The 24,525-nt window shown below is 49.1% G+C and overlaps 2 protein-coding genes across 7 annotated transcripts in view; one reads left to right on the top strand and one right to left on the bottom strand.

Annotated features, from left to right (window-relative positions):
• The window catches only part of slc2a9l2 (solute carrier family 2 member 9, like 2), a 630,183-nt gene that overhangs the window by 596,249 nt on the left and 9,409 nt on the right, over window positions 1–24,525 (bottom strand). The window contains exon 1 of one of the 6 annotated variants that reach the window (XM_038792061.1): window positions 23,758–23,901. The exons of the other annotated variants lie outside the window; for them this stretch is intronic. The gene's annotated coding sequence lies outside the window, so the exon portion shown is untranslated. Of the gene's footprint in view, window positions 1–23,757; window positions 23,902–24,525 lie in introns of those variants that run through there. 6 annotated transcript variants of the gene reach the window in all.
• On the top strand, window positions 13,051–13,925 carry LOC119963660 (60S acidic ribosomal protein P1-like). Its single transcript, XM_038792982.1, has 3 exons — window positions 13,051–13,144; window positions 13,332–13,409; window positions 13,651–13,925. Exons 1-3 carry the CDS (start codon window positions 13,051–13,053, stop codon window positions 13,923–13,925), a joined length of 447 nt encoding a protein of 148 aa, XP_038648910.1.

Genomic DNA, 24,525 nt, shown 5'->3' with positions numbered 1-24,525 from the left:
AGAGAGAGAGAGCTCGGTCATGGGAAAGACAAGACAAGCAGCCGAGTTTAAACAGCTATACATCTAGGGAAGACTAGAATTTAAACAGGAGTCAGAGTCAGCTGAGAGATAGCTAGCAGAGCCAGCTCTTGTAGCTCAATACATGGGATCGACAAGACACAGCAACAGAGCTAACCAGTGAACATATCTCAAGAAGACCAGACTTTAAAGAAGATTGATTGTCAAGGTGGGCCTGAAGGTCACTTCAACCAACCAGCAGGATCCAGAAGCAAGATCTTTTTACCTTTCTGTAAAGAAAGTGTTTGCAGCTTTTAAAAGAAAAAATATAATAATAAAATAACTTAACCTGAAAAAGTGTTTTTTTCCTAAAGTCTACGTTACTTACTTAGCAATGCAGGACCCAGGACATCGATGTTACTAAGTGGTAAGTAGATAAAATCTTCGGTGAAGGTATGGGTTATACCGGGGGATAACTTGAAAATATAGTTTGACCTGAATAGCACCCACTGAAGCCTGCATCGGAGTCAGGGAGTGAGAATCCCTGTTCACTATTTAGAATGGCGGCACTTTTTGGCATAGGGGGAATTCTAAGAATAGTGGTGAGTTTTTAAAAACAAGCTCTTGGAAAGAGCACCCTACCCAAGCCCACACTCTACCCTATCCCCATAACCCAGTAACCCTAGCCAACACTAAGAGCAATTTTGGACACTAAGGGCAATTTAGCATGGCCAATCCACCTAACCTGCAAATCTTTGGACTATGTGAGGAAACCGGAGCACCCGGAGGAAACCCACGCACACAAGGGGAGAACACGCAGACTCTGCACAGACAGTGACCCAAGCCGGGAATCGAACCTGGGACCCTGGAGCTGTGAAGCAACTGTGCTAACTGCTATGCTACCGTGCTGGTCACGTGTTCAACTGCACTATACCCCTGTTGCTAGCCTCGCCAGCATGTGGGACGAGGATTAATCCTGAGATTACTACCCTAAAGATCCTGCTTTTTAATCTTCTACCTAACTCCCTAAATTGCCATTGCAGGACCTCGCTACTCTTTCTACCTATGCCATTTGTGCCACTGTAGACAATGACCTCAGTCTGATTTCCCTCCCGCATTAGGATGCTTTGTACCCGCTCAGAGACATCAAGAACCATGGCACCAGGGAGGCAAACTACCATCCTGGAGTCTTTTTCGCGGCCACAGAAGTGCCTATCTGTGCCCCTGACTATTGAATCCCCTACCACTATTGCTTTTCTATGCTTTGTACGCCCCCTCTCAGCACCCCCTCACCTGTGCAGTGGGCTTGTCATGGTGCTTTCACTCTGGCCACTGCTGCTGCTGTCCACTGATGGACTTTCTCCCTCGTCAGTATCCAAAAAGGCATACTTGTTAGATAGGGGGACAGCCATAGGGGTCCGCTGCACTCTCTGCTTATCCCGTCTGGTGGTTACCCATCTACCTTCCTGTGCCTTGGGTGACCATATCTCTGAAGCTATGACCTATTACAATGTCAGCTAATTGTGTGCTCCTCAGTGCTTCCAGCTGCTGCTCTAACCGATCCAGGCGTTCGGTGAGCTTTTGCAACTGAATACACTTTCCACAGATGTAGTCCACAGGGACACTTGAAGTGTCCATGATACCCCACATTGTGCAGGAGTAGCACACGACCCCGCCAATTGACATCACTCTCCTTCTTTTGGTTGTTAGATTTTTTTTTAATGAAATACTAAGGTCCTTAATAAAAATTTACTGCTGTTGCTTTCACGAATAGGCCCCCAAAAAATTTAGTGTCTTCTGGTTACTTCCGGTAAATTTATTGTCTTCCGGTGCCAGTTAGAGGTTCAACCGGTCTGGTGCCTTGACGTTCCGCGTGCTCCCGGAGTCACCCGACATCAGGCCGGCATCGACGTCGCCAGCATTGACATCGCGGCCACCATTAGGTCGCTCCCAGCGGAACGTCAAGGCACCAGACCGGTTGAACCTCTAACTGGCACCGGACTTTCAAAAGACATTTTTTTCCCCTCTTTTTTTTCTAATAAAACACTGTACATAATTTTCACTACTGTATATAGTTCTACACAACCCCCGCCGGACTCATTTTTATCAGGGGGTGAGATGTAGGCGGGGAAACCAAACAGAGCAAAGATTGTGTTGAGGGCCTTGGTGATGATGGCAGATGTCATATCGGGGCATTGGATGGCGAAGGGGAATCTGGAGTACTCATCGACCACACTGAGAATATAAGTGTTTCGGTCGGTGGAGGGGAGGGGCCCTTTGAAATCCATGCTGAGGCGTTCAAAGAGGCATGAAGCCTTCACCAGGCACGCACGGTCCGGCCAGTAGAAGTGCGGTTTGCACTCCACACAGACCTGGCAGTCCCAGGTGATTGTCCGTACTTCCTCGACGGAGTAGGACAGATTGCGAGCCTTGACAAGGTGGTACAGTCGTGTGACCCCCGGGTGACAAAGGCTGTCGTGTAGGGCCGGAGTCGGTCTACTTGAGTGCTGGCACATGTACCTCAGGATAGGGCGTCTGGGGGCTCGTTGAGTTTGCCAGGGCAATACAGAATCTCATAATTATAAGTGGAGAGCTCGATTCTCCACCGCAAGATTTTATCAATCTTGATCTTGTCCCGCTGCGTGTTGTTGAACATGAAGGCGACCGACCGTTGGTCAGTGAGGAGAGTGAATCTCTTGCCGGCCATGTAATGCCTCCAATGCCACACAGCTTCAAAAATAGCTTGGGCCTCCTTTTCGACGGACGAGTGCCGAATTTCTGAGGCATGAAGGGTGTGGGAAAAGAATGCCACTGGACTGCCTCCCTGATTGAGGGTGGCGGCAAGTGCGACGTCTGATGCGTCACTTTCTACTTGGAAGTGCAGTGTCTCGTCTACTGCGTGCATCCCGGCCTTGGCTATGTCTGCTCTGATACGGGCGAAGGCCTGTTGCGCCTCGGACGTCAGGGGAAAATGGGTGGACTGAATGAGTGGGCGGGCCTTGTCCGCGTAGTTTGGGACCCACTGAGCGTCGCATGAAAAGAGCCGCAGGCAGCGTTTGAGTGCCTTGGGGCAGTGGGGAAGGGGGAGCTCTATTAGGGGGCACATGCGGTCGGGATCGGGCCCCAGAACTCCCTTCGGGACCACATAGCCTGTGGTGATTGTGTATCAGTGTAGATGCAATACAACTGAGCAAGCACTAGAGGGAGCACGGGAGAGCTATAAATACACAGGGACAGGAAGTGACGACACACTTCACGGAAGGGAGAACTGGTAGCAAGACACAGACACACAGGCAGACAGCATTTGAGGTAGCCGTAAGTTAAGCTCTAAAGACAGAACAAATTCAGAATAAAGCATCTTTCCACCTTTGAGACTACGAGCTTTATTAAGACACGAGGAACAACACATGGTACCAGGGGTGGCTTCAGACGCTTACTACAAGACAACTCAGCTGCAGATACAGAAAGACCAAAATGGCATGGAAATCTCCTACTGGACATTCGACTTGGGAAGACATCGCTTATTCGAGGATGTGGGTTGGACGCCCACCTCAGCTGAACATGACCGGCAATGTAAGAAATGTCTGGAAAATATCTAAACAAATGTTCGATTTTTATATCATAGCTAATGATTTAGCAGCAGCCTCAGACAAAATTAAAATAGCACTGCTCATCGCAGGACATGAAGCTAGGAAAGTATATAATGGATTTAAATACTCAAAAGCTGAAGACAGCAACAACTTACAAATAATACTAAAAAATTTGAAGAGTACTGTATGGAATTTGAACAGCACTGTATGCTCAGAGGCCAAACTGCACAGAGACTGAGTGATGCAAAACTCAAACAATCACTAAAACAGAAAGGGTTCAGTCAAGAAATCGCGAGTGTAAAGTACAGATCAAAAGAAAGAATACATTTTTCACAAACCCAAAACGCTGAAATCCAGTCCAGATCGAAAGGAAAAGGTAACTTACAACTTTTAGAAAGTAAAAACGCTGAAATCCGCGATAAAATGGCGTCGGAGCACAGTTTTCAGTCTCTGGGAGACAAAGAACGAAAATCTGCGGCAGTCTCAAAACTTTTGGTCGCGGATCGATATGCGCATGCGCAAGACGCGCATGCGCAGTGGACACAAAACCGCACAGTACAGGAAGGTCGATTTGCGCATGCGCGATTGATTCCTACGCATGACGTCACGAGCGTCATGATGTCTGAGGATCCGGACCACGCCCACTTAAAAGGGAAATGCCCGAAAATTGAAAACAAGATATTTAAAGCTGTAAAACCAAATTTTCTTCCCTCAGAAGACAGAAAAACGCCTGAACTTAAACCAGCAGTTGAAAATAACTCTCACAACACCCTGGAAAAAGCAGCCTGCACCACCCAAAGTGAAGAGAACAAAAAAAAATCCGAAACAAAAAAAATGATTTGTTTTTCGAACAATACTACTCAGACATGGCTGAGTTATTCGGATATGCAAGAAACGATGAAGACAACGATACCACAACCGAAGCAAAAAAAGATGATTTGGTTTTCGAAGAATACTACTCAGACATGGCTGAGTTATTCGGATATGTTGATCAAAGCATCAGCGACACGGTCGCAAAGCTCAACACGAATCTACTCGTGGTACATGAATCCAACACCATGGTGCTATGGCAGATCGTCGATACATTGGATGACAGCAATACCCAAGACGAAGACGACGCCACACAGAGAGCACAGACAGACTCCACAGAGAGAGAGCGATGAGAGGCTCCACAGTGAGAGTGATGAAAGACTCCAAAAGGGAAGCAAGCAAACACTCCCTGGCGAACACCATGCATGAACAAGACCATGAAGGTCAACCCGCCGTATCTGAGCAACCGCAAGCAGACTATGAAAGTCTACCAAGCTCACATAATCAAGAAGAAGACAATGTACATCTACCCACTGCATGCAAAAACAGTGACAAGGTGATCATACTCGACATACAGGAGGTACAGGATCACAGCGAGACTGAGTTCTCAGCTTGTCTGTACAGAAGCACAGAGTAGGGCCACCCCAGAGTACAGTGAGACCACGCCAATAGAAACCATGCAGATTTTGACTCCAGAAGAGGAGCGCCAAGAGTCCAGAGAGACCGCGTCAACTGAAATCGTAAAGAATTTGACTCCAGAAGAGGAGCACAAAGAAAGCAAAGACGACAAATCAAATCCACCACAAATGACTGATGTCACCAGCATCAATGCAACATCAGATCATTCTCTCCATTCTCGAGACGAAACGTTCAATGTAACAGATTCCACAAAGGATACTAGCACCAATAACTGTGACAATGACTCAAATTATCCACACGGGACACTCATTGAGCATAACAAGAAAAACAAAAGCCACAAGAAGCACAGCAGAAACGAGAACAACAACAAAGAACAAAAGCAACATGAAGCGCGATAAGAACAACAAAAATCGCAAGAAGCACTGCAGAAACAAGAACAACAGCACCAACAAAAACTACAAGCACAACGACAAAAACTACAAGAAGAACAAAACCAACAAGAAGCATAACAAAGATAGCGACAACAACAAAGACAGAAACGACAAAAACAGCAACAAGAACGGCAACGAAAACAACAAAGACAGGAACGACAGAAACAACAGCAATGAAATAATGACTTGTACAAAATGGTACAACTCTGCACATGAAGGACAATGCTACAGCACACTGCAAAACAATGACAAGACTACAAACATGCCATGGGATGACAACGAATCGCACAAACTCACATCTGCTCCAGAACAAGCAAGCACACCAGCTTTCAAGGAAGATGACATACTAAATCGATACCACAAGCACAGAAAAAAGTCAATGTCAGTCAACATCAGTGGTTCGACCATGCAAACACCTTGGGATGACGTATTGGTTACTTAAAATAACAAGAACACTGACAACATTCACAACGGAGTTGCAATATCAATATCATCACGTCAACAACAACAAAAGAAAAAACTCAATGAACAAATTCATCAGGTTTGGACTCATAAATGTTTTATTACGATTGGACACATAAATATAAATTGGCTTTGTAAAATATGCAATAGCACCATCACTTGTATAGATACACATATCATAAGTAACTGTTTTGTACAATTTTCTTTAACGATGTACAGAAAATATGTAAAGAAAAAAGAGGGGGATGTGGTGATTGTGCATCAGTGTAGATGCAATACAACTGAGCAAGCACTAGAGGGAGCACAGCAGAGCTATAAATACACAGGGACAGGAAGTGACGACACACTTCACGGAAGGGAGAACTGGTAGCAGGACACAAACACACAGGCAGACAGCATTAGAGGTAGCCGTAAGTTAAACTCTGAAGACAGAACAAATTCAGAATAAAGCATCTTCTCCACCTTTGAGACTACGAGCTTTATTAAGACACGAGGAACAACACATAGCCGAGGATGGCTAAGCAGGTCGTGCTGAACACGCACTTCTCCTTGTTGTAGGTGAGGTTGAGGAGAGTGGCGGTGCGGAGGAATTTAGCAAGGTTGGCATTGTGGTCCTGCTGATCATGGCCGCAGATGGTGAAGTTGTCTAGGTACAGAAAAGTGGCCCGCAAACCATACCGGTCGACCATTCTGTCCATCTCCCTTTGGAAGATCGAGACCCCGTTAGTGACGCTGAAGGGAACCCTGAGGAAGTGATAGAGATGACCGTCCGCCTCAAAGGCAGTGTATGGACAGTCCGATTTACAAATGGGGAGCTAGTGGTAGGCGGACTTTAGGTCAATTGTCGAGAAGACCCGGTACTGCGCAATCTGATTGACCATATCAGATATGCGTGGGAGGGGGTTTGCGTCGAGCTGCGTGTACCGATTGATGGTCTGGCTGTAGTCCACGGACATTCTATACTTCTATGACTACCACTTGAGCTCTCCAGGGGCTGTCGCTGGCCTCGATGATACCCTCCCGAAGCTGCCGCTGGACCTCGAACCTGATTAAGGTCTTTCCTGGGTGCTGTACCGTCTGCTCCTGGTGGCAATGGGTTTGCAATCTGAAGTTAGATTGGCAAAGAGAGAGGGGGGGGCGACCTTTAGGATTGCGAGGCCGTGCACAGTGAGGGGTGGTAGGGGTCCGCTGAATTTGAGGGTGAGGCTCTGGAGGTTGCACTGGAAATCCAGGCCTAGTAATAGTGCTGCGCAGAGATTAGGAAGGACGTAGAGGCGGAAGCCACTGAATTCTACGCCCTGGACCGTGGGAGTGACCGTGCAGAACCCCCGGATCAGGACGGAATGGGATCCGGAGGCCAGGGAGATTCTTTGGTTGGCGGGGTGGAATGCGAGGGAGCAGCGCCTTACCGTATCCGGGTGGATGAAGCTTTCGGTGCTCCCCGGAGTCCAGCAGGCAATAGGTCACGTGGCCGTTGATTTTCACTGTAGTCGAAGTGGTGGCCAGCTTCTGAGGCTGGGACTGGTCGAGCGTGATCGAGGCGAGCTGCGGTTGATCATCACTGGTGTCAGAAGACGGAGAGCGTGGGTGGCCACGGTCATGGAATGTCTTCGGCGTCCATGCCCCGTGGGGAAAACAAGAAGGCGGCGACTGAAGATCCTGCGGGGGACAAAATGGTGGCACCCATGGGCCGCACGTTGCTGGAGCTGAACAAGATGGCGACGCCCATGGGCCGCACGTGGACTGAGGGGGCAAAGATGGTGGCGGCCACTGGCCGCTCGTGGCCCCGGAGGATGAAGATGGCGGCGCCCACTGGCCGCGCGTGGTCACGGACGAAGACGGCGGCGCCCATTGTGCGTGTGTCAGGGGTGAGGGGGCGATCGCGGCCACTGTGCGGGCCTGGCACACTGTGGTGAAGTGGCCCTTTTTGCTGCAAGCCTTGCAAATGGCAGTGCAAGCCAGGCAGCGTTGGCGAGGGTGCTTCTGCTGGCCGCAGAAGTGAAATCGGGGACCCCGGGGTGCGCGGATTGGCGTGTGGCGCAGGCGTATTGGCTGGGTAAGGCCCCGGCTGGGGCGGCCGTTTGCGGGGTCCATGAGGGACAGGAGGGTTGGGTCGCGCGGCCGGAGGGGTAGGCCTGAGCGTTACGGGAGGTGACCATCATGGAGAGTGCTAGCGTTTTAGTCTCCGCTAGGTCGAGCGTTGCCCCTTCGAGCAGTCTTTGGCAGATGAGGTCCGACCCAATAATACAGGTTCTACCTTACATCACCTAATACAGTTGTAACAGTGGTTTACCACAATAAGCTCCCGAGCAAGACTAATATGTTCTAATATGTTTGCTATATCTCTTTCTTTCAGTGCTAATATTCAAAATATTGGAGGAGCTTTTCCAGGGATATCAAGGCAGGTTTGGGTGCATGCTGGGAGTAGAATCCTCTAAAATTGACATTTGGTTGGGATTCCAACATTATGCTCCCTTCCTCTGGTTTTCAGCTCGGAGAGTTGACGTGCATCGGGAGGGGAGGGAGGAATTGAATGCAAGTGGGGAACCATGACATGGAGCTGTTGGGAAGATCATTCCAGTGTTCAAACAGATAATGAAGTGTCTCTATAGCCCTGAATTCTGACTTTAACAGGCAGGGAACGTCTTTCCTGAGCTGTCAGAAACTTGCCACAGCCAGCCAGGCAAATGCACAGCAGGGAGAATTTCTTCAGTGAAACTGACTGGCTGGGAAGGGTTTGACTTGTGAAACTGAAGAGCTGCAGCCATGGCCAAGTGAGTGACTGGTGCTCATTGTTCTCCATCGCAGAGATTGTTTTCACTGGTTGAAAACCTATCTGAAGTCACTTCAACTGTTCGGCACTGCACACACCATTTCCCAGCTTCCCAGGCATAGCATGGAGTAATTATGCAGCTCCTTTTTCTAACTCTGATGAAGAGCAAGAGGCGCAGCAACTGCAGCAACTGCAGCAAACACCAGCAGCAGATGATGCAGCACCAGCAGGAGCAACAGAAACATCAGTTGCAGCAGTTGGAGCAACACTAGCGGCAGCAATATGAATACCAGCAACAGCTGGAGCATCACCAGCAGCATTAAGAGCAACACCAGCAGCAAGATAAATACCTGCAGGAGGAACAAGGTCAGCAGCAGCAGCAATACCAGCAGCAACTGGCACAACACCAGCAGCAACTGAAGCAACATCAACAGCAAGAGAAATACCAGCAGCAGTATGAGCAACAACAGCGACAACACCTGCAGCAGCTGGAGGAACACCAGCAGTGACAACAGCAGCAACAGCTGGCGCAGCACCAGCAGCAGCTGGAGCAATGCCAGCAGCAGCTGGAGCAATGCCAGCAGCAGCAAGAGATATACCAGCAGCAGCAAGAGATATACCAGCAGCAGCAAGAGCAACACCAGGCAGCGGCTGGAGCAACATCAGCCAGTGGCGCAACATCAGCAGGTGGCACAACACCAGCAGAAGCTGGCGCAACACCAGCAGCAAGAGAAATATCAGCAGCAATACCAGCAGCTGCAAGAGCAACACCAGCAGCAGCAAGAGAAATATCAGCAGCAATACCAGCAGCTGCAAGAGCAACACCAGCAGCAGCTGGAGCAATGCCAGCAGCAAGAGGAACATCAGCAACAGGTGGCATAACAGCAGCAGCTGGAGCAACACCAGCAACACGCAAGAGAAATAGCAGCAGCAGCAATAGCAACATCTGCAATAGATGGCGCAATGCCAACAGCAGCTGGAGCAATACCAGCATCAGTGCCAACTGGTGCAATGCCAACAACAGCTGGAGCAATACCAGCATCAGTGCCAACTGGTGCAATGCCAACAACAGCATCTGCCCCCGCTGCCTTCGCCTCAGTCTCATGCTGGTCCACAAGACAGCAGAAAGGATACAGAAATCCAGTCGGAAGGTGGTGACACCCCAAAACAGGGTTTCCGAGTCAGAGGATTTGCTCCCTCGTCATGTCCCGAGTCTCAGGAGGCTCAGCTTTTTACAGCAGGGCATTGCTAATATTGGCAGTTTCTTGGAACAAGATCTCCTTTCCAGTTGTTAGCCCAAAATGCTTGCTGGGCCCACCTCACTGCTGAACCTTTCAAAACACCAAAGGCCGGGATTCTCCCTTCTAGGGACTAAGTCCCCACGCCGGCAGGAAAACCGGCGCCAGCCACTCCGGCGTCAACAGCCCCCGAAAGTGAGGAATTCTCCGCATTTTCCGGGGCTAGGTGGACGGCGCGAGTTCACACATGCGGCGAAGGGCCAGCGTGATCTCGCGCATGCGCAGAATGGTCGACGTGATTCCATGCTGAGACCGGCCGATGTATTTTGGCACATGCCGGGGGGGGGGGTTCTCTTCCCCACGCTGGCCATGGCGGAGACCTACAGGGGCCGGCGCGGAAGAAAGAAGTGCCCCCACGGAACAAGGCCACCCGTAGATCGGTGGGCCCCAATCGCGGACCAGGGCACCTTGGGGGGCCCCCCCCCCCGGGGTCGGATCCCCCACCCCCCCCCCCCGAGGACCGCCCACACATACTCACCTGCCAGGTCCCGCCGGTGCGTGAGTTGAGTGATTCACGCCAGCAGGACTGGCCAAAAATGTACGGCCGCTCGGCCCATCAAGACCCGGAGAATCGGCCGGGGGGGGGGGGGGGGGGGGGGGGGGAGAGGGGGGATGATGCCAACGGCCCCCGACTGGCCTGGCGGGAATCCCGCCCCCACCCTACAAACGGCGCCGGAGAATACCACAGCGGGGCAGGATTCGCGCCACCCCTGGGGATTCTCCGACCCGGTGGGGTGTCGGAGAATCCCGACCCAAGGCAGAACTCCCAGGACAAGAAGTCTCCTTGTTGATTGGTCAAGATATCTGTGGTGAATGTGATTCACACCGGATTATAATCTGTATATACATGTGTCTATATTGTAAGTGCAGTTGCACTAACTGTCCTCCAGGGGGAGTAGCTCTGGGAATGCTCGAGTTGTACGGGGCTTCTCCCTTGGCTCTGCCCAGGACTCCTCCCCCGGAAGCTGCTGTATAAAGATCAGTGCCACATGGTCAGCCGGCCAGTTCACCGAAGGTTCAATGGCTAATAGGCTGGCTTTGTTGTGAGTATATTAAAACCGCTATTCTAATCCTACAAACACGTGTCCGTAGAATTGTTGGTTCCAACAACATCTACAGATGAAGGCACACAAGTTGTCCAATGAGACAAAGGAATACTTCACCAGGAACCAGCGAAACATAGCCTACATGGCTGTGCCTGAATTGCCTCAGGATTGGTGTCAGTCAGTGCAAGGCATTTTATGCAGGGTATATAACAAACCACACAAAGTTCTGTTAACTGTGACTGTGGACAGCCTTCTTCGACACAATGTCCAATGTGATGGGGGCGAGGGTGGAGCCATGCCCGAAAGTGGCAGTCTTCGGGGTTTCAGACCAGCCAGATCTATTCCTGGGGAGGAGAGCGGACGCCCTTGCCTTTGCCTCCCTGATCGCCCGCCGTAGAATCCTGTTTGGCTGGCGGTCAGCAGCACCACCCAAAACTGCAGACTGGCTGTCCGACCTCTCGGAATCTCTCCAAATGGAGAAAATCAAATTCGCCATCCGAGGGTCAGACGACGGCTTCCACAGAACGAGGGAGCCATTCACCCAATTGTTCCGGGACCTGTTTGTGGCCAGCAAACAAGCAGATGAGTAGCCAGGTAGCCAAGAAGCAGAGGAAAGTAGCCGAGGCGGAGGAGGAGGATTAGAACAGGGAGGATAGCAGCTAAACCTAAGAGAAAAGAAAGGCGAACCACAGGAGAAGGGGGGGAGGGGCTGGAAGAGGGAGGGGATGGGAAACAATAGAGGGGAACCAGTGAGGTGGGGGGGGCAAGGGAAGGAGGGCACGGGAAACAATAACAAACTGGGCATCTACAGGAGCAGAGAACAAGGAAAATCCCGGCGAAAGACGGAACGAACGGCTGAAGCGGAGGTGATCGCGAAACGACAGCGAAAACCAACACCAGATCCATTTGCGTATTGCCCTCTGTAATTGTTCTGTAATTGTTTCCCCGGCCCCCAAATGTATATGTACCCCCCTCCCCCCCCCCCCCCCCCCCCCAACAAACAGATGCCTACTTATGTGCTAAAAACAATACTGGCAATTGTACAGAGCTGCTGTTGTTGGGCCAGCACATAAAACCATACCAGTTATTTTATTCTAACTTTTTTTTTGTTTGTTGTTGCTTGTTATGTTTTTGTGCGTGTTCCCTTCTCTTCTATATATACATGTATTCTATTTTGTGCACATAACGGTAAATATGTTTTATTCAAAAGCCCAATAAAAAACATTTATTTAAAAAAACCTGTGACTGTGGAGAGGCATCCAAAATGATGAGCCATCTCCTGGAAGGCCCTCCAGTACCAAAGCCATACAGCCCTGAAAATCTGAAGGTTTTCAACTCACAAGGAAGACCTTGTGTGTAACAGTGGTGAGGAAAAGTGTTATTAGCACGACAAGAAGAAGGAGAAGTAGAAGAAGGCCTATATGAGTCCTGCCTTAATTTCAAGCTTTTCTCACTTGACTTTTTTTTTTAATGAATTTTATTCCAAACTTTTACAAAACATAAATAATCCGGGGAACACACACACTGCCCGACTCATAATTTTACAGTCTGTATAACATTTTCCCAATTCCCCCCCCCCCCCCCCCCCCCGACGAACAGCTCCTCAAACATGGCCACAAACAGTCCCCACCGCGCCTCAAATCCCTCCGCTGAACCCTCAGTTCAAACTTAATTTTCTCCAACCAGAGGAAATCGTATAGATCCCTGAGGCCAGTGTTCTTCAAAGTCGGGGGGGGGACCCGCGGGTGGGTCGCGGGCGTGTGTCGGGAGGGTCGCAGAGCCATCCATCGCAGCACTCCTGATTGCGCAAATGAGCGCGCACGCATGCACAGTGCGGGCGCACTTTTTTTCTATGGTAAAAAGGCCGCTCGCAGCCGGCAAAGTTAAAAGCCGGCTGCTGCTCACTCTGCCCAGTTCGGAAGTGCTCGGTTCTTCTGAACGAAGCTAAGGCCGAGTTTCCCCCTGGTGACTAGCACCATCGGACATCCGCAGAGATCCAGCGCCATGGCCTCCGCCTCGGAACTCGCCTGTATCTACAGCGCACTCATCCTGCACGATGACGAGGTCACTGTTACCGAAGACAAACTTAATGCCCTGGGGTGGTTTAGCACACTGGGCTAAATCGCTGGCTTTTAAAGCAGACCACGGCAGGTTAGCAGCACGGTTCGATTCCCATACCAGCCTTCCCAAACAGGCGCCGGAATGTGGCGACTAGGGGCTTTTCACAGTAACTTCATTGAAGCCTACTCGTGACATTAAGCGATTTTCATTTCATTTCATTTTATTTAAAACAGCTGGTGTGGCCATTGAGCCATTCTGGCCTAGTCTGTTTGCCAAGGCATTGGCTAATATTGACGTCAATAGTCTGATCTGCAGGGCAGCAGGGTAGCGCAGTGGTTAGCATTGCTGTCTCACGGCGACGAGGTCCCAGGTTCGGTCCTGGCTCTGGGTCACAGTCCGTGTGGAGTTTGCACATTCTCCCCGTATTTGCGTGGGTTTGGCCCCCACATCCCAAAGATGTGCAGGGTAGGTGGATTGGCCACGCTAAATTGCCCCTTAATTGGAAAAATGAATTGGGTACTCTAAATTTATATTAAAAAAAAGAAAATAGTCTGATCTGCAACGTTGGTGCTGGTAGCAGTGCCCCAGCTGCTGCAGCAGTTGTTTCCACCGCTGCCCCTGTTGCTGCTGAAGAGAAAAAGGAAGAGAAGAAACAGGAAGAATCTGAAGAGTCTGACGCTGACATGGGCTATGGTCTCTTTGTTCAAACGTGCCGTGCAACAACATTGTTACAATTTACAAAAAATAAATACAAGCCGACTGCTGCGGCTGAAGACCACGAATTTGCACAATCGGAGACACAGAAGATTTTTTTTTAAATTCTATGTAATCTTCCTGCCTGAGGGAGGCCGAGAGCAGGTCACGCCCCCGAACGTCGACATCACGTGCGTTGGGCACAATTGCAATTCCTCCATTTTGTCAGCAGCAAATAAGGTAAGAGAAAATGGTGGGTCACGAAGGCCGGCCAGTGTGGGTCGCGAAGGTCGGCCAGCATGGGTCTCGAAGGTTGGCCAGTTGGTAGAAATGGGTCCCCAGAAAAAAAGTTTGAAAAACACTGCCCTAGCCAGTCATATTCGGCTGCCATTCTAGTAAGATTCTCCGCTGGTCTATCAGAGAGCTGAAGGCCACGATGTCAACCTTCCTCCCCTCCATCAGCTACGACTGCTCCGATATCCTGAAAATCAGCACCACAGGGTCCAGCCCGACCTCCACCCCTACAATCTTTGCTAACGTCCAGAACTCTCCCGCCCTGTATCTCTCCCTTCTTGCGGCCCCAGAATATATGCACGTGGTTTGCTGGTCCTTTCCCACACTTTTCGCACTCATCTACCACTCTCTGGAAGAACCCATCCATCCTCATTCGAGTCATGTGCACCCGGTGTACCACCTTTTACTGTATCAAGCTCATCCTCACAAATGAGGTCAAATGCGCCCTGCACAGCACCTCACTCCACACTCCCCAACCTATCAGCACCCCCCCCAATTCCTCCTCCTATTTCTCCTTGATCCTCACCACCTGCATACCCCCCCTGTTCCCCAGCCATCCATATATGTCCCCAATCCTTCCCTCCCCTTCCACATCCAGAAGCAACAACCGTTCCAGTAGGGCATAGTTCGGCGGTCTGGAAAACCCTTTCCACGTCTTCCGTGCAAAGACCCGTACTTGTAAAAATACCTAAATTCACTTCCACTCGGGAGCTGTATCCTCATCCCCTCTATGCTTGTGAACCTCTCTTCCAGATAGAAATCCCTCGCCCTCACCAGTACCACCATTTTCTAGACATACTGTACATCCCCTCGCTTAAACCCGTGGTTCTCTAATAACAGCATTAACACCAACATCCCTTCTATCCTAAAATGTCTCCTCAGCTGGTTCCACACCTTAATCGTGGATTGTACAACCGGGCTCTCTGTATATCTCCTTGGTGCCAGGGGTAGCACCACCGTCACTATGGCCCTCAGGCTGGACCCCCTACAAGACTCTTCCTCCATTCTAACCTCGCTCCTTCCCATCACCATCCCACTTTCTCCACATTCGCCTCCCAACAGTAATGCAGCAGGTTCAGTAGCCCAAACCCCTCTTTCTGCCTCTGCAGCAGGGTCCTCTTCACCCTTGACACCTTCCCCGCCCATACAAACTCGAAAATGACTGGATCCAACTCCCGAATAAAGGTCTTTGGAATAAAAGTCGAAACTGGCTGAAATATATAAAAGAAATTTGGCAGGGCTTTCATTTTCACCACTTGAACCCTCCCTGCTAGCATCAGATGCAATGTGTCCCATCTCCTAAAGTCCTCCCTTTTCTCCTCCACCAACTTTGTTAAGTTACACTTATGTAGCGTCACCTGGATCCCCAAATACCTAAACCTATCTTTGGCTACCCTAAATGGTAGCCCCCTAAACTGGCTCTCTGACCTGATTCGTTCACCGCGAACACCTCACTTTCCCCCATGTTCAAATTATAACTTGAGAAGGCCCCAAACCTCTCTAAGAGGCTCAGAATACTCTCCAGCGGGTCTGACACATTTTCTTTCTAAATTTAGAGCACCCAATTATTATTTTTTTCCAATTAAGGGGCAATTTAGCGTGGCAAATCCACCTCACCTCCACATCTTTGGGTTGTGGGGGTGAAACCCACGCAGACATGGGGAGAATGTGCAAACTCCACACGGAGAGTGACCCAGGGCCGGGATTCGAACCCGGGTCCTCAGCGCCGCTGTCCCAGTGCTATCCACTGTACCACATGCCGCCCTGGGTCTGACACATATAATAGGTCATCTGTGTACAGCGACACCCGGTGCTTGCTGCTCCCCCTCCTAATCCCCTGCCACTCTGCTGGTCGCGTAAGAGCCATCGCCAAGGACTCGATCGCCAGCGCAAACAATAGCAGTGACAGTGGGCACCCCTGCCTTGTTCCCCTATACAACCCAAAACTCCGTGAGTTCATCTCATTGGTCCGTACGCTCGTCACCAGGGCCACGCACAACAGACGCACCCTTGCCACAAACTTGGCCCAAACCCAAACCGCCCCAAGACGTCAAACAGGTACCGCCACTCCACCGGGTCAAATGACTTCTCGGAGCCCATAGACACCACGACCTCTGATACCCGTCCTCTTGACGAGGTCTCGATCACATTCAATAATCGTCTTATATTGCTTGAGAGTTACCTGCCCTTTATTGAGCCCGTTTGGTCGTCTGCAACCACCCCCGGGATGCATCCTTCCATCCTCCTACCACTAACCTACTTTTACGTCCGTGTTTAACAGTGATATGGGCCTATATGGCCCACATTCTAACAGGTATAAGTGCCATCGTTGCTTGTGTCATTGTCTCCGGCAGCTCCCTCTTCTCCAATATCTTGCTAAATGCCCCCAGTAGGTGCAGTGCCAATTCCGCCGCAAACTCCTTATACAATTCCACTGGGTATTCGTCCGGTCCCAGGGCCTTCCCCAAAATCATCCGTCTTATACTCTCCATTACCTCCCTCAACCCTAAAGGCCCCTCTGGTGCCTGCCTACTCTCCTCAACCAGCTGCGGAAATTCCAGCCTGTCCAGGAACCGCCCTATAATCCCCCTCTTCACCACGCCTGGGTCTGCCCTTTACAGTTCCTTGTAATATCCCCTGAACGTCTCATTTATCTTCCCCGACTCCAACACCACCGCCTCTGAACGCCTCGTTTATCTTCCCCGGCTCCAACATCACCTCCCCTTTCCGTAACCTCAAGATTTCCCCGGACGTGGCCTGCCTCCGTAGCTGATGGGCAGGCATGTGGCTAGCCTTCTCACCATATTCATACTGCACAACCCCCCCACCCCTCCGGAGCGGCCCAACCACCCTTCCCATCATCAACCTGTTGAACTGTCCCTGTAGCTTTTTCCTTTTCACCAATCTCTCCCCAGTGGGGGCTCGCAAATACTCCCTGTCCAGCTCGACTGTCTCAACCAATAATCATTCTTACACCTCTCTCCTTTTCCTATCTTCATGCGCCTTGAACAAAACAATTTCCCCCAAGCCACCTTCAATGCCTCCCAGAATGTGGCCGCCGATACCTCCCCATTTTGGTTCAGCCCCACATAGTCCTTAATCACCGACAGCACCTTATCACAAAACCCTCTGCCAGCTAACAGCCCCGAATCCAATCTCCATCCCGATCTCTGCTCCCATCCCTCGAGCTAGGTCGTACCTCCAGCCAGTGCGGTGCGTGTTCCAACATTACAAGTCCCACTCTGCACCCACCATCCCCACCAAGACCTCACAGCACATCACAAAAAAAAACAATTCTGGACTACATTTTATGCACATGTGAGAAGAAGGAGCACTCCCTCCCCCCTTTCCCCGGGTTATTAAATCTTCAGGTGCCGTCCTTCCTTTCCATACCCATGGAACATACCCATCCTTTCTATTAACCCTCCCAGCACCTTTGCCATGCTCAGCCTTCCCATTGACCTGGGCCTCGACCCGTCCACCCTCGGCTCCAGCATACAATTAATGACCCCTTCCATAATCAACTGATGCCTGGCCAAGTCCGGAAACGTTCCCAGCAACCCCTTCAGAATCCCACATCATCCCAATTCGGTGAGTATACATTCACTAGCACGACCGGCGTCCCCTCCAACATTCTGCTCACCATTACATATCTCCCACCCGAGTCCCTCACTTCCTTCACACTCACAAACCCAATCTTATTACTTAGCAAAATGGCCCACCCCCCCCCCCCCCCCCCCCCCCCCCCCCCCCGCGACTTCGAGTCAAACCCCAAGGCTGGAAGATTGTTGGGCAACTTTCAAACATAAACAAAGGGATACTAAAAAGTAAGAAAAAGAGGTAAGGTAAATTACGAAAAAAACTAGCACAGAATATCAAAAAGGATAGCAAAAGCTTCTACGGGTACATAAAAGGGAAGAGAATCGCGAAGGTGAACATTGGCCCCTTGGAAGATGAAACTGGTGAGTGAATAGTGAGGAACACAGAAATGACAGAGACGCTAAATCAATACTTTGCTAGTTTTCACGGTGGAGGACACTAGTACCAAACCTACAGGAACAGGCAATTCAAAGGTAATAGAAAGAGTCAAACTTGGAACAATCAGCATCAATAGGGAACAGTACTCAACCAACTCTTGGTATTCAGGGCAGACAAGTCCCCAGGGCCTGATGGCCTACATCATAGGGTGTTGAAGGAAGTGGCAGTGGAGATAGTGGATCCATTGGTTATGATATTCCAAACTTCCCTGAGCATGGGAAAGGTTCCAGTGATTTGGAAAAATGCTAACATAACGCCCTTATTCAAAAAGGGAGGGAGTCAGAATGTGGGAAATTACACACCAGTTAGTTTAACATCTGTGTTGGAAAATTGTTTGAATCAATTATCAATGATGTAATATCAGGACATTTGGAAAGCCAAAGCACTATCCATCAGAGTCAGCATGGTTTTATGAAGGGCAAATCATGTTTGAGTAATTTGCTTGAGTTCTTCGAAGATGTAGATAATGGGGATCCTTGAGATGTATATCTGGACTTCCGGAAGGCGGTTGATAAGGTGCCGCACAGAAGGTGAGATTACATGTGATCAGGGGTAATTTATTAACTTTGATAGAAGACTGGCTGATGGACAGGAGACATAGAGTCGGGATAATGGGTCTTTTCTAGAAGGCAAGATGTAACTAGTGGGGTGTCACAGGGTTCGGTCCTTGGGCCCCAGCTATTTAAAATCTATATTAACGACTTGGATACAGGGATAGAAGGATCTATAGCCAAATTTGCAGATGACACAAAAATAGGTGGTACAGTAAGTTGCAGTGAGGAAATAAGAACCTTACAAATGGATATAGATAGGAGAGTGGGTCAAACTGTGGCGGATGGAGTTTAACGTGGATAAGTGTGAGGTCATGCATTTTGGTTGAAAAAGTGGAAAGGCAACTTATTATCTAAATGGGGACAGACTTTGGGGTGCTCCGATGCAGAGGGATCTGGGTGTTCTTGTGCATGAGTCACAAAAAACGAGCATTGAAGGTGCAGCGGATAATAAGGAAAGCAAATGGAATGTTGGCATTTATAGCAAAAGGAATTGAGTATAAAGGTAAGGAAGTGTTGTGGCAACTTTACAAGGCATTGGTAAGACCGCACCTGGAGTATTGTGCACAGTTTTGGTCCCCTTATTTGAGGAAAGATGTAGTGGCATTGGAGGCAGTTCAGAGGAGGTTCACTGGATTGATTCCAGAGATGAGGGGTTTGTCGTATGAGGAGAGATTGAATAGTTTAGGCCTATACTCTCTCGAGTTTAGAAGAATGAGGGGAGATCAAATTGAGGTATACAAGATGCTAAAAGGTATGATTAAGTAGACATGGAGCAGATGTTTCGTCGTGTGGGCATTCTAAAGTGAGAGGGCATAATCTTAGAATAAAAGGAAGCAAATTTAAAACAGGTTTGCGGAGAAACTACTTCTCCCAAAGGGTTGTGAATCTGGAATTTGCTACATCAGTGTGCGATGGATGCAGAGACTGTGAGTAAATGTAAGGAGAGTTAGATAGATTTTTAATTGGTGATGGGTTGAAGGGTAATGGAGAATGGGCAGGATGATGGAGTTGAGGCCAGGTTGGAATCAGCCATGATCACATTGAGGGTGTTAGGCTCGGGAGGCTAAATTGCCTATTCCCATACCTAGATCATATGTTCTAGGGAGGAGATGCTCTGGCTGATTTTGCAATCCACCTCTTGGTCAGTAGCATTGTAGGTAACAGATGAGGAATATATCAACCATGATAGAATGGCGGAGCAGACTTAATGGGCCGAATGGCCTAATTCTTCTGCTATATCTTATGAACTTATGAAATACCTGGCCATCCATCCTTTTCTCAACCTGACCGGGTCCCTCAAGCGGAGGTGCGTCTCCTGTAGAAAGACCACCTGTACCTTCAGACTCCTTAGGTGTTCAAAGACCTGAGATCTCTTCACAGGCCTATTGAGCCCTGCACTTTCCATGTTATAAGCCTTACCAGAGGTTTACGCCTCTATTCCCCTCTACCATCCGCCATTCTTCTCTCCCAGCTTTCTCCCCTTAATGTACGCCCTGTACTGGGCCCATCCAAGATGCCCCCCCCCCCCTCTCTGCCCCGATCACACTTCTTCTCAATCCCTGCCATGTTGCATCTCCCTCCCCCTGCCTCCCCGCTCCCCCCTCCTCCCAACAGCCATCCCTCACAGCCAACTCCCCACCTCACTACCATTCACCAGTATTACCTGCCAGCGTGGCAACTCCTGCCCGAATGCTCCTCCTATTAATCCCACCGCCCTCCCTCCCCCCCCCCCCCCCACCCTCTCCTCTTTGATCTTTGTAAGTGGCTCCCTGTGGACCTCACTCTCCCACACCCAAACAATGACACATCCAAAGCCACAGCTTACCTCATCCAAAAAATAAACATCACCACCGGCGGCAGGAGACAGGGGGGGGGGGGGGGGGGGGGGGGGGGGGCTGTTGCCCCTTACAAACCTATTACCCCTGCAACAAATAGTCAACCCAATGAAAACCCTCCATCTGAGAAGAAACAAAAACCTACCCGTACCCACTGAACTCTATTGTGCCAACTCCTCCGTCTCCCATCAAAGTTCAGTTCTCCCTCAGTTCGTGCTCCTTAAAGAAGTCAATGGCCTCCTCTGGAATTTCTAAGTAATACTCCAGGCCTTGGAAAGTCACCCACAGTTTTGCCGAGTACAGCCCCCCAAACCTAATCTGCCGTCGATAAAGCACCACCTTGGCCCTGTTGAACCCAGCACACCTTTTTGCCAGTTCCACTCCAATGTTCTGGTGTATTCGGACTTTGCTTTCCTCCCATTCACAGTTCTGTTTCTCCCTGGCCCACTGCGGGATCTTTTTCTTCTCCACAAATAGATGGAATCTTACGATCACCGCCTGCGGCAGCTACCCCGCTCTTGGCTTCTGCCTTAAGAGACCTGTCGCTCTATCCACCTCTGGGGCCTTGTCCAGCACCCCCTCCTCCACCAGCCCCTGCAGGCATCCTCGAGATATATCTCGTAGCACTCGCACCTCCCACACCTTCAGGCAGGCCGACGATACACAAGGCACTATTTCTAGACCTGTTCGCCCGCTCTTCCACCTTTGCTTTTAACTTCTTGTAAAGGTCTCCCATGAGACCCACCTCCACCTCCAATGCCACCACCCGATCACTGTGGTCCTACATCATCCTCTCCAGCTCCAGGATCTGTGACCCATGTGCCTCCAAACACTTCTCAATCTTTTTCACGGAGTCTTTCAGGGGTGCAACTGCCCTTCGAAGGCCTTCGATCGGTCCCCCTGCATCTCCTTTCTTTGTTGACGGAACTCCTGTCTAATAAAAGCCATCAACAGCTCCATCTGGGACTTTCTAACCTGCGCCAACCCTTCCCACTCCGCCATCTTTCCAATAACTGCTGCACCACAGGTCTCTTCCAGCTCCTTGGCCAGGTCTTTCACCTTCTTCTGCTGTGTATGGTCACCAGCAGACTTGCTACTTCTGGGGGGGGGGGTCTTCTCCTTCAGCCTTCAACTGCACTTTCCCATCAACATTTCTCCCATTTTCGGGTGAAAATAGCTCAGTTCAACCCCCTCGAGCAGGAGCCGCCATTGTGTGCGTCCACTCACTCCATGGCCGCCACCGGAAGTCTTCCCTCACTGGATGTTTTAACCGACCTGTGACGTCTGATAGGATCCCAGATGGGATCTGAACTATTTGCAATTTGTAAAATTGTGAGGAAATGTTACTGCACCACAGGAGTGATAACACTGACCCATTGGTATTGTTTATGTGAAAACAAGCTTTAATTTAAACACAGAATTAACCACATTAACAACAGAGAAACAGTTTTAAAGTTAACAGTTACAACAGTTCTTAAGTCAAAAGAGAAACTTACTTCCCAAACTTGCCTGTATATTCCAATGAGGCAAATCAATATAGTTCAAATACCTCTCATGAATAAAGTTAACAACCAGGTTTCTACTTGTTTTCCTCTGTGCAGAATCTTTGGAGAATATTGCAGGGCCAAAACTAAAACCACCTCTATTCAGATTAAAATGCCCAGGAAGAATAACTTTTCAGACAGACCTGGCTCCTCCCCTTCATTACATAATCTGTACCCAAAGCATAAGGTCATCTTCTGTATCCTCCCACAGGTCATCCCATGACCTGTTTAGTGAGGACCAAACACAATATCGCTCTTAAATGAGCTACACCCCAGTTGTCCTTTAAATGTGAATCGATGATTATCTCACTTTTATGACCCTTTAGTCGCAACTTTAGCAGTCATTCTGTATATGCATCGTGACCCAGGTTTTAATAACATTACTTCAAAAAATATAAAGTATGGCAATTACATTCACACTTCGCAGAGAAGGAGTGACAGCATTGCAACACTGGACATTTTTTACATAGAATTTACAGTGCAGAAGGAGGCCATTCGGCCCATCGAGTCTGCACCGGCTCTTGGAAAGAGCACCCTACCCAAGGTCAACACCTCCACCCTATCCCCATAACCCAGTAACCCCACCTAACACTAAGGGCAATTTTGGACACTAAGGGCAATTTATCATGGCCAATGCACCTAACCTGCACATCTTTGGACTGTCGGAGGAAACCCACGCACATACGGGGAGGATGTGCAGACTCCGCACAGACAGTGACCCAAGCCGGAATCAAACCTGGGACCCTGGAGCTGTGAAGCAATTATGCTATCCACAATGCTACCGTGCTGCTCATTGTTTAACATTGTTTCTGTTTCGGCTTAACTTCCAAATTATATTATTGAACAATAAATAACACTAATTCTCTTCATGTGTGTATAATTATCGAAATGTTAGATTATACTAACTCTTCAAAAAAGATAAATGCATATCTCACATGCTAATAGATACTTTATAATTGACATTCAAGGGCATGGAGCAAGATTCTCCAGCCTTGCCTACCGCTGGGCTCATCCAGTCCCACTCAAAGTCAACAAACTTTAACTCAGCCGCCAAATCTCCCATAGCAGGTTCCGCCACAACAGGGCCGGAAAGGCATTATATCAATGGAACTTTTTTCTTTTTCCACATACTACCCAGTCATACCACAGAGTTGGAAGAACCATCTTCAGCAATACTGTGTCACTGCCGTACTGAATAATCTAGCATTAACAAAGGAGGTAAATGTCTAATACAGTTCATCAATGAGTTATATAATGTTTAAAAACGCTGGATGAAATTGTGGTCAACAAATGGTTAAAAACCTTTCCGTCAGTGCCCCTTAATCAACTTGTAAAGTTTAAGGACAGACATTTCATGAACTGGTTGGCGGGTCCATCCTGCCCATTGATCTTTGCCCATATACAGTTACCAATTCAACAGCAATAGACAAGGTGCACATTAAATATCTGTGCACATGAACAATCAAATGAAAACAGAAAGAATGCCTATGTATTCACCTCAAAATCAGTGGGCTTTTTTCCTATTCTTGCCAGTGTTTGATATTTCAGAGTTTAACTTGCATTACAGTTTTGGTTATTCTTATTTGTCATTTGGGCTTCCCTTGCTCTCACAAAGTGGACCACAGGCAACTACCAGAGTCATTTACTAGTAATGATCGTTATTAAGAAATGATTGAAGTTAAAACCACTTACATGCTCAGCCAAAAAGCATACACTGCTCTGGTCAGGACCTTGGCCACAGAACAATGGGAAATATTCCTTGTAATTGGAATAAATTAATGGAATGACACGTTGTTGACAGTGGCTGCAATCATTTCGCATTACGAACCAAATATATTCCGTGAGACTTTGGACTTCCATGATGACAGGTAATATTTACCTTACGCTCACAATTTAACCTCTAAGTGGCCTTCTTTAAAACACTCCTGAAAACCTTCTTTAACCAAGCTTTTGATCACCTTCCCTGATATCTCCTTACATGCCTCAGGATCAGAGGCACGATTCACCGAAATGGGCATGATGGCCCTACGGCGTCAAAAACGGCGCGAACCACGCCACCGTCGGGCTTGTCCCCACGAGGAAGGTATTGTACCGGGGGGTGCATTGCGCTGTGGCCTCTGTTGTGTTAAATTTGACCGAGGCGCGCTTACCAGCATGGTGCCCTCGAGAAACCAAACTGTTGTATCAGGACCTGTGTTGCCTTAGCTGCAAGTTCCGAAGACAGGGGAAAACTGCGGAGCTCCGAAGGGCTCTGAAGAGGCGCAATATCTACAATCAAGACAGAAGAACCGCGGTATGATAAAATTCCTTCTGCTCTTAGTAAAGGGATTCATTCCCCGCCATGATTGCCCATTGCTGTAAAATATCGAATGTATGTTTATGTTGTACGGTGACCCTTACATTTGGGGGCCGCTGGTTTGTTCATTATATTTCATTGTGTGTTGTGTGGGCGGTCACCCT

The sequence above is a fragment of the Scyliorhinus canicula genome, chromosome 3 (assembly GCF_902713615.1).
Source record: "Scyliorhinus canicula chromosome 3, sScyCan1.1, whole genome shotgun sequence".
Lineage (NCBI taxonomy): Eukaryota > Metazoa > Chordata > Chondrichthyes > Carcharhiniformes > Scyliorhinidae > Scyliorhinus > Scyliorhinus canicula.
Note: the sequence above shows the minus strand (reverse complement) of the source record. Positions and strands in the feature narration are given on the sequence as shown.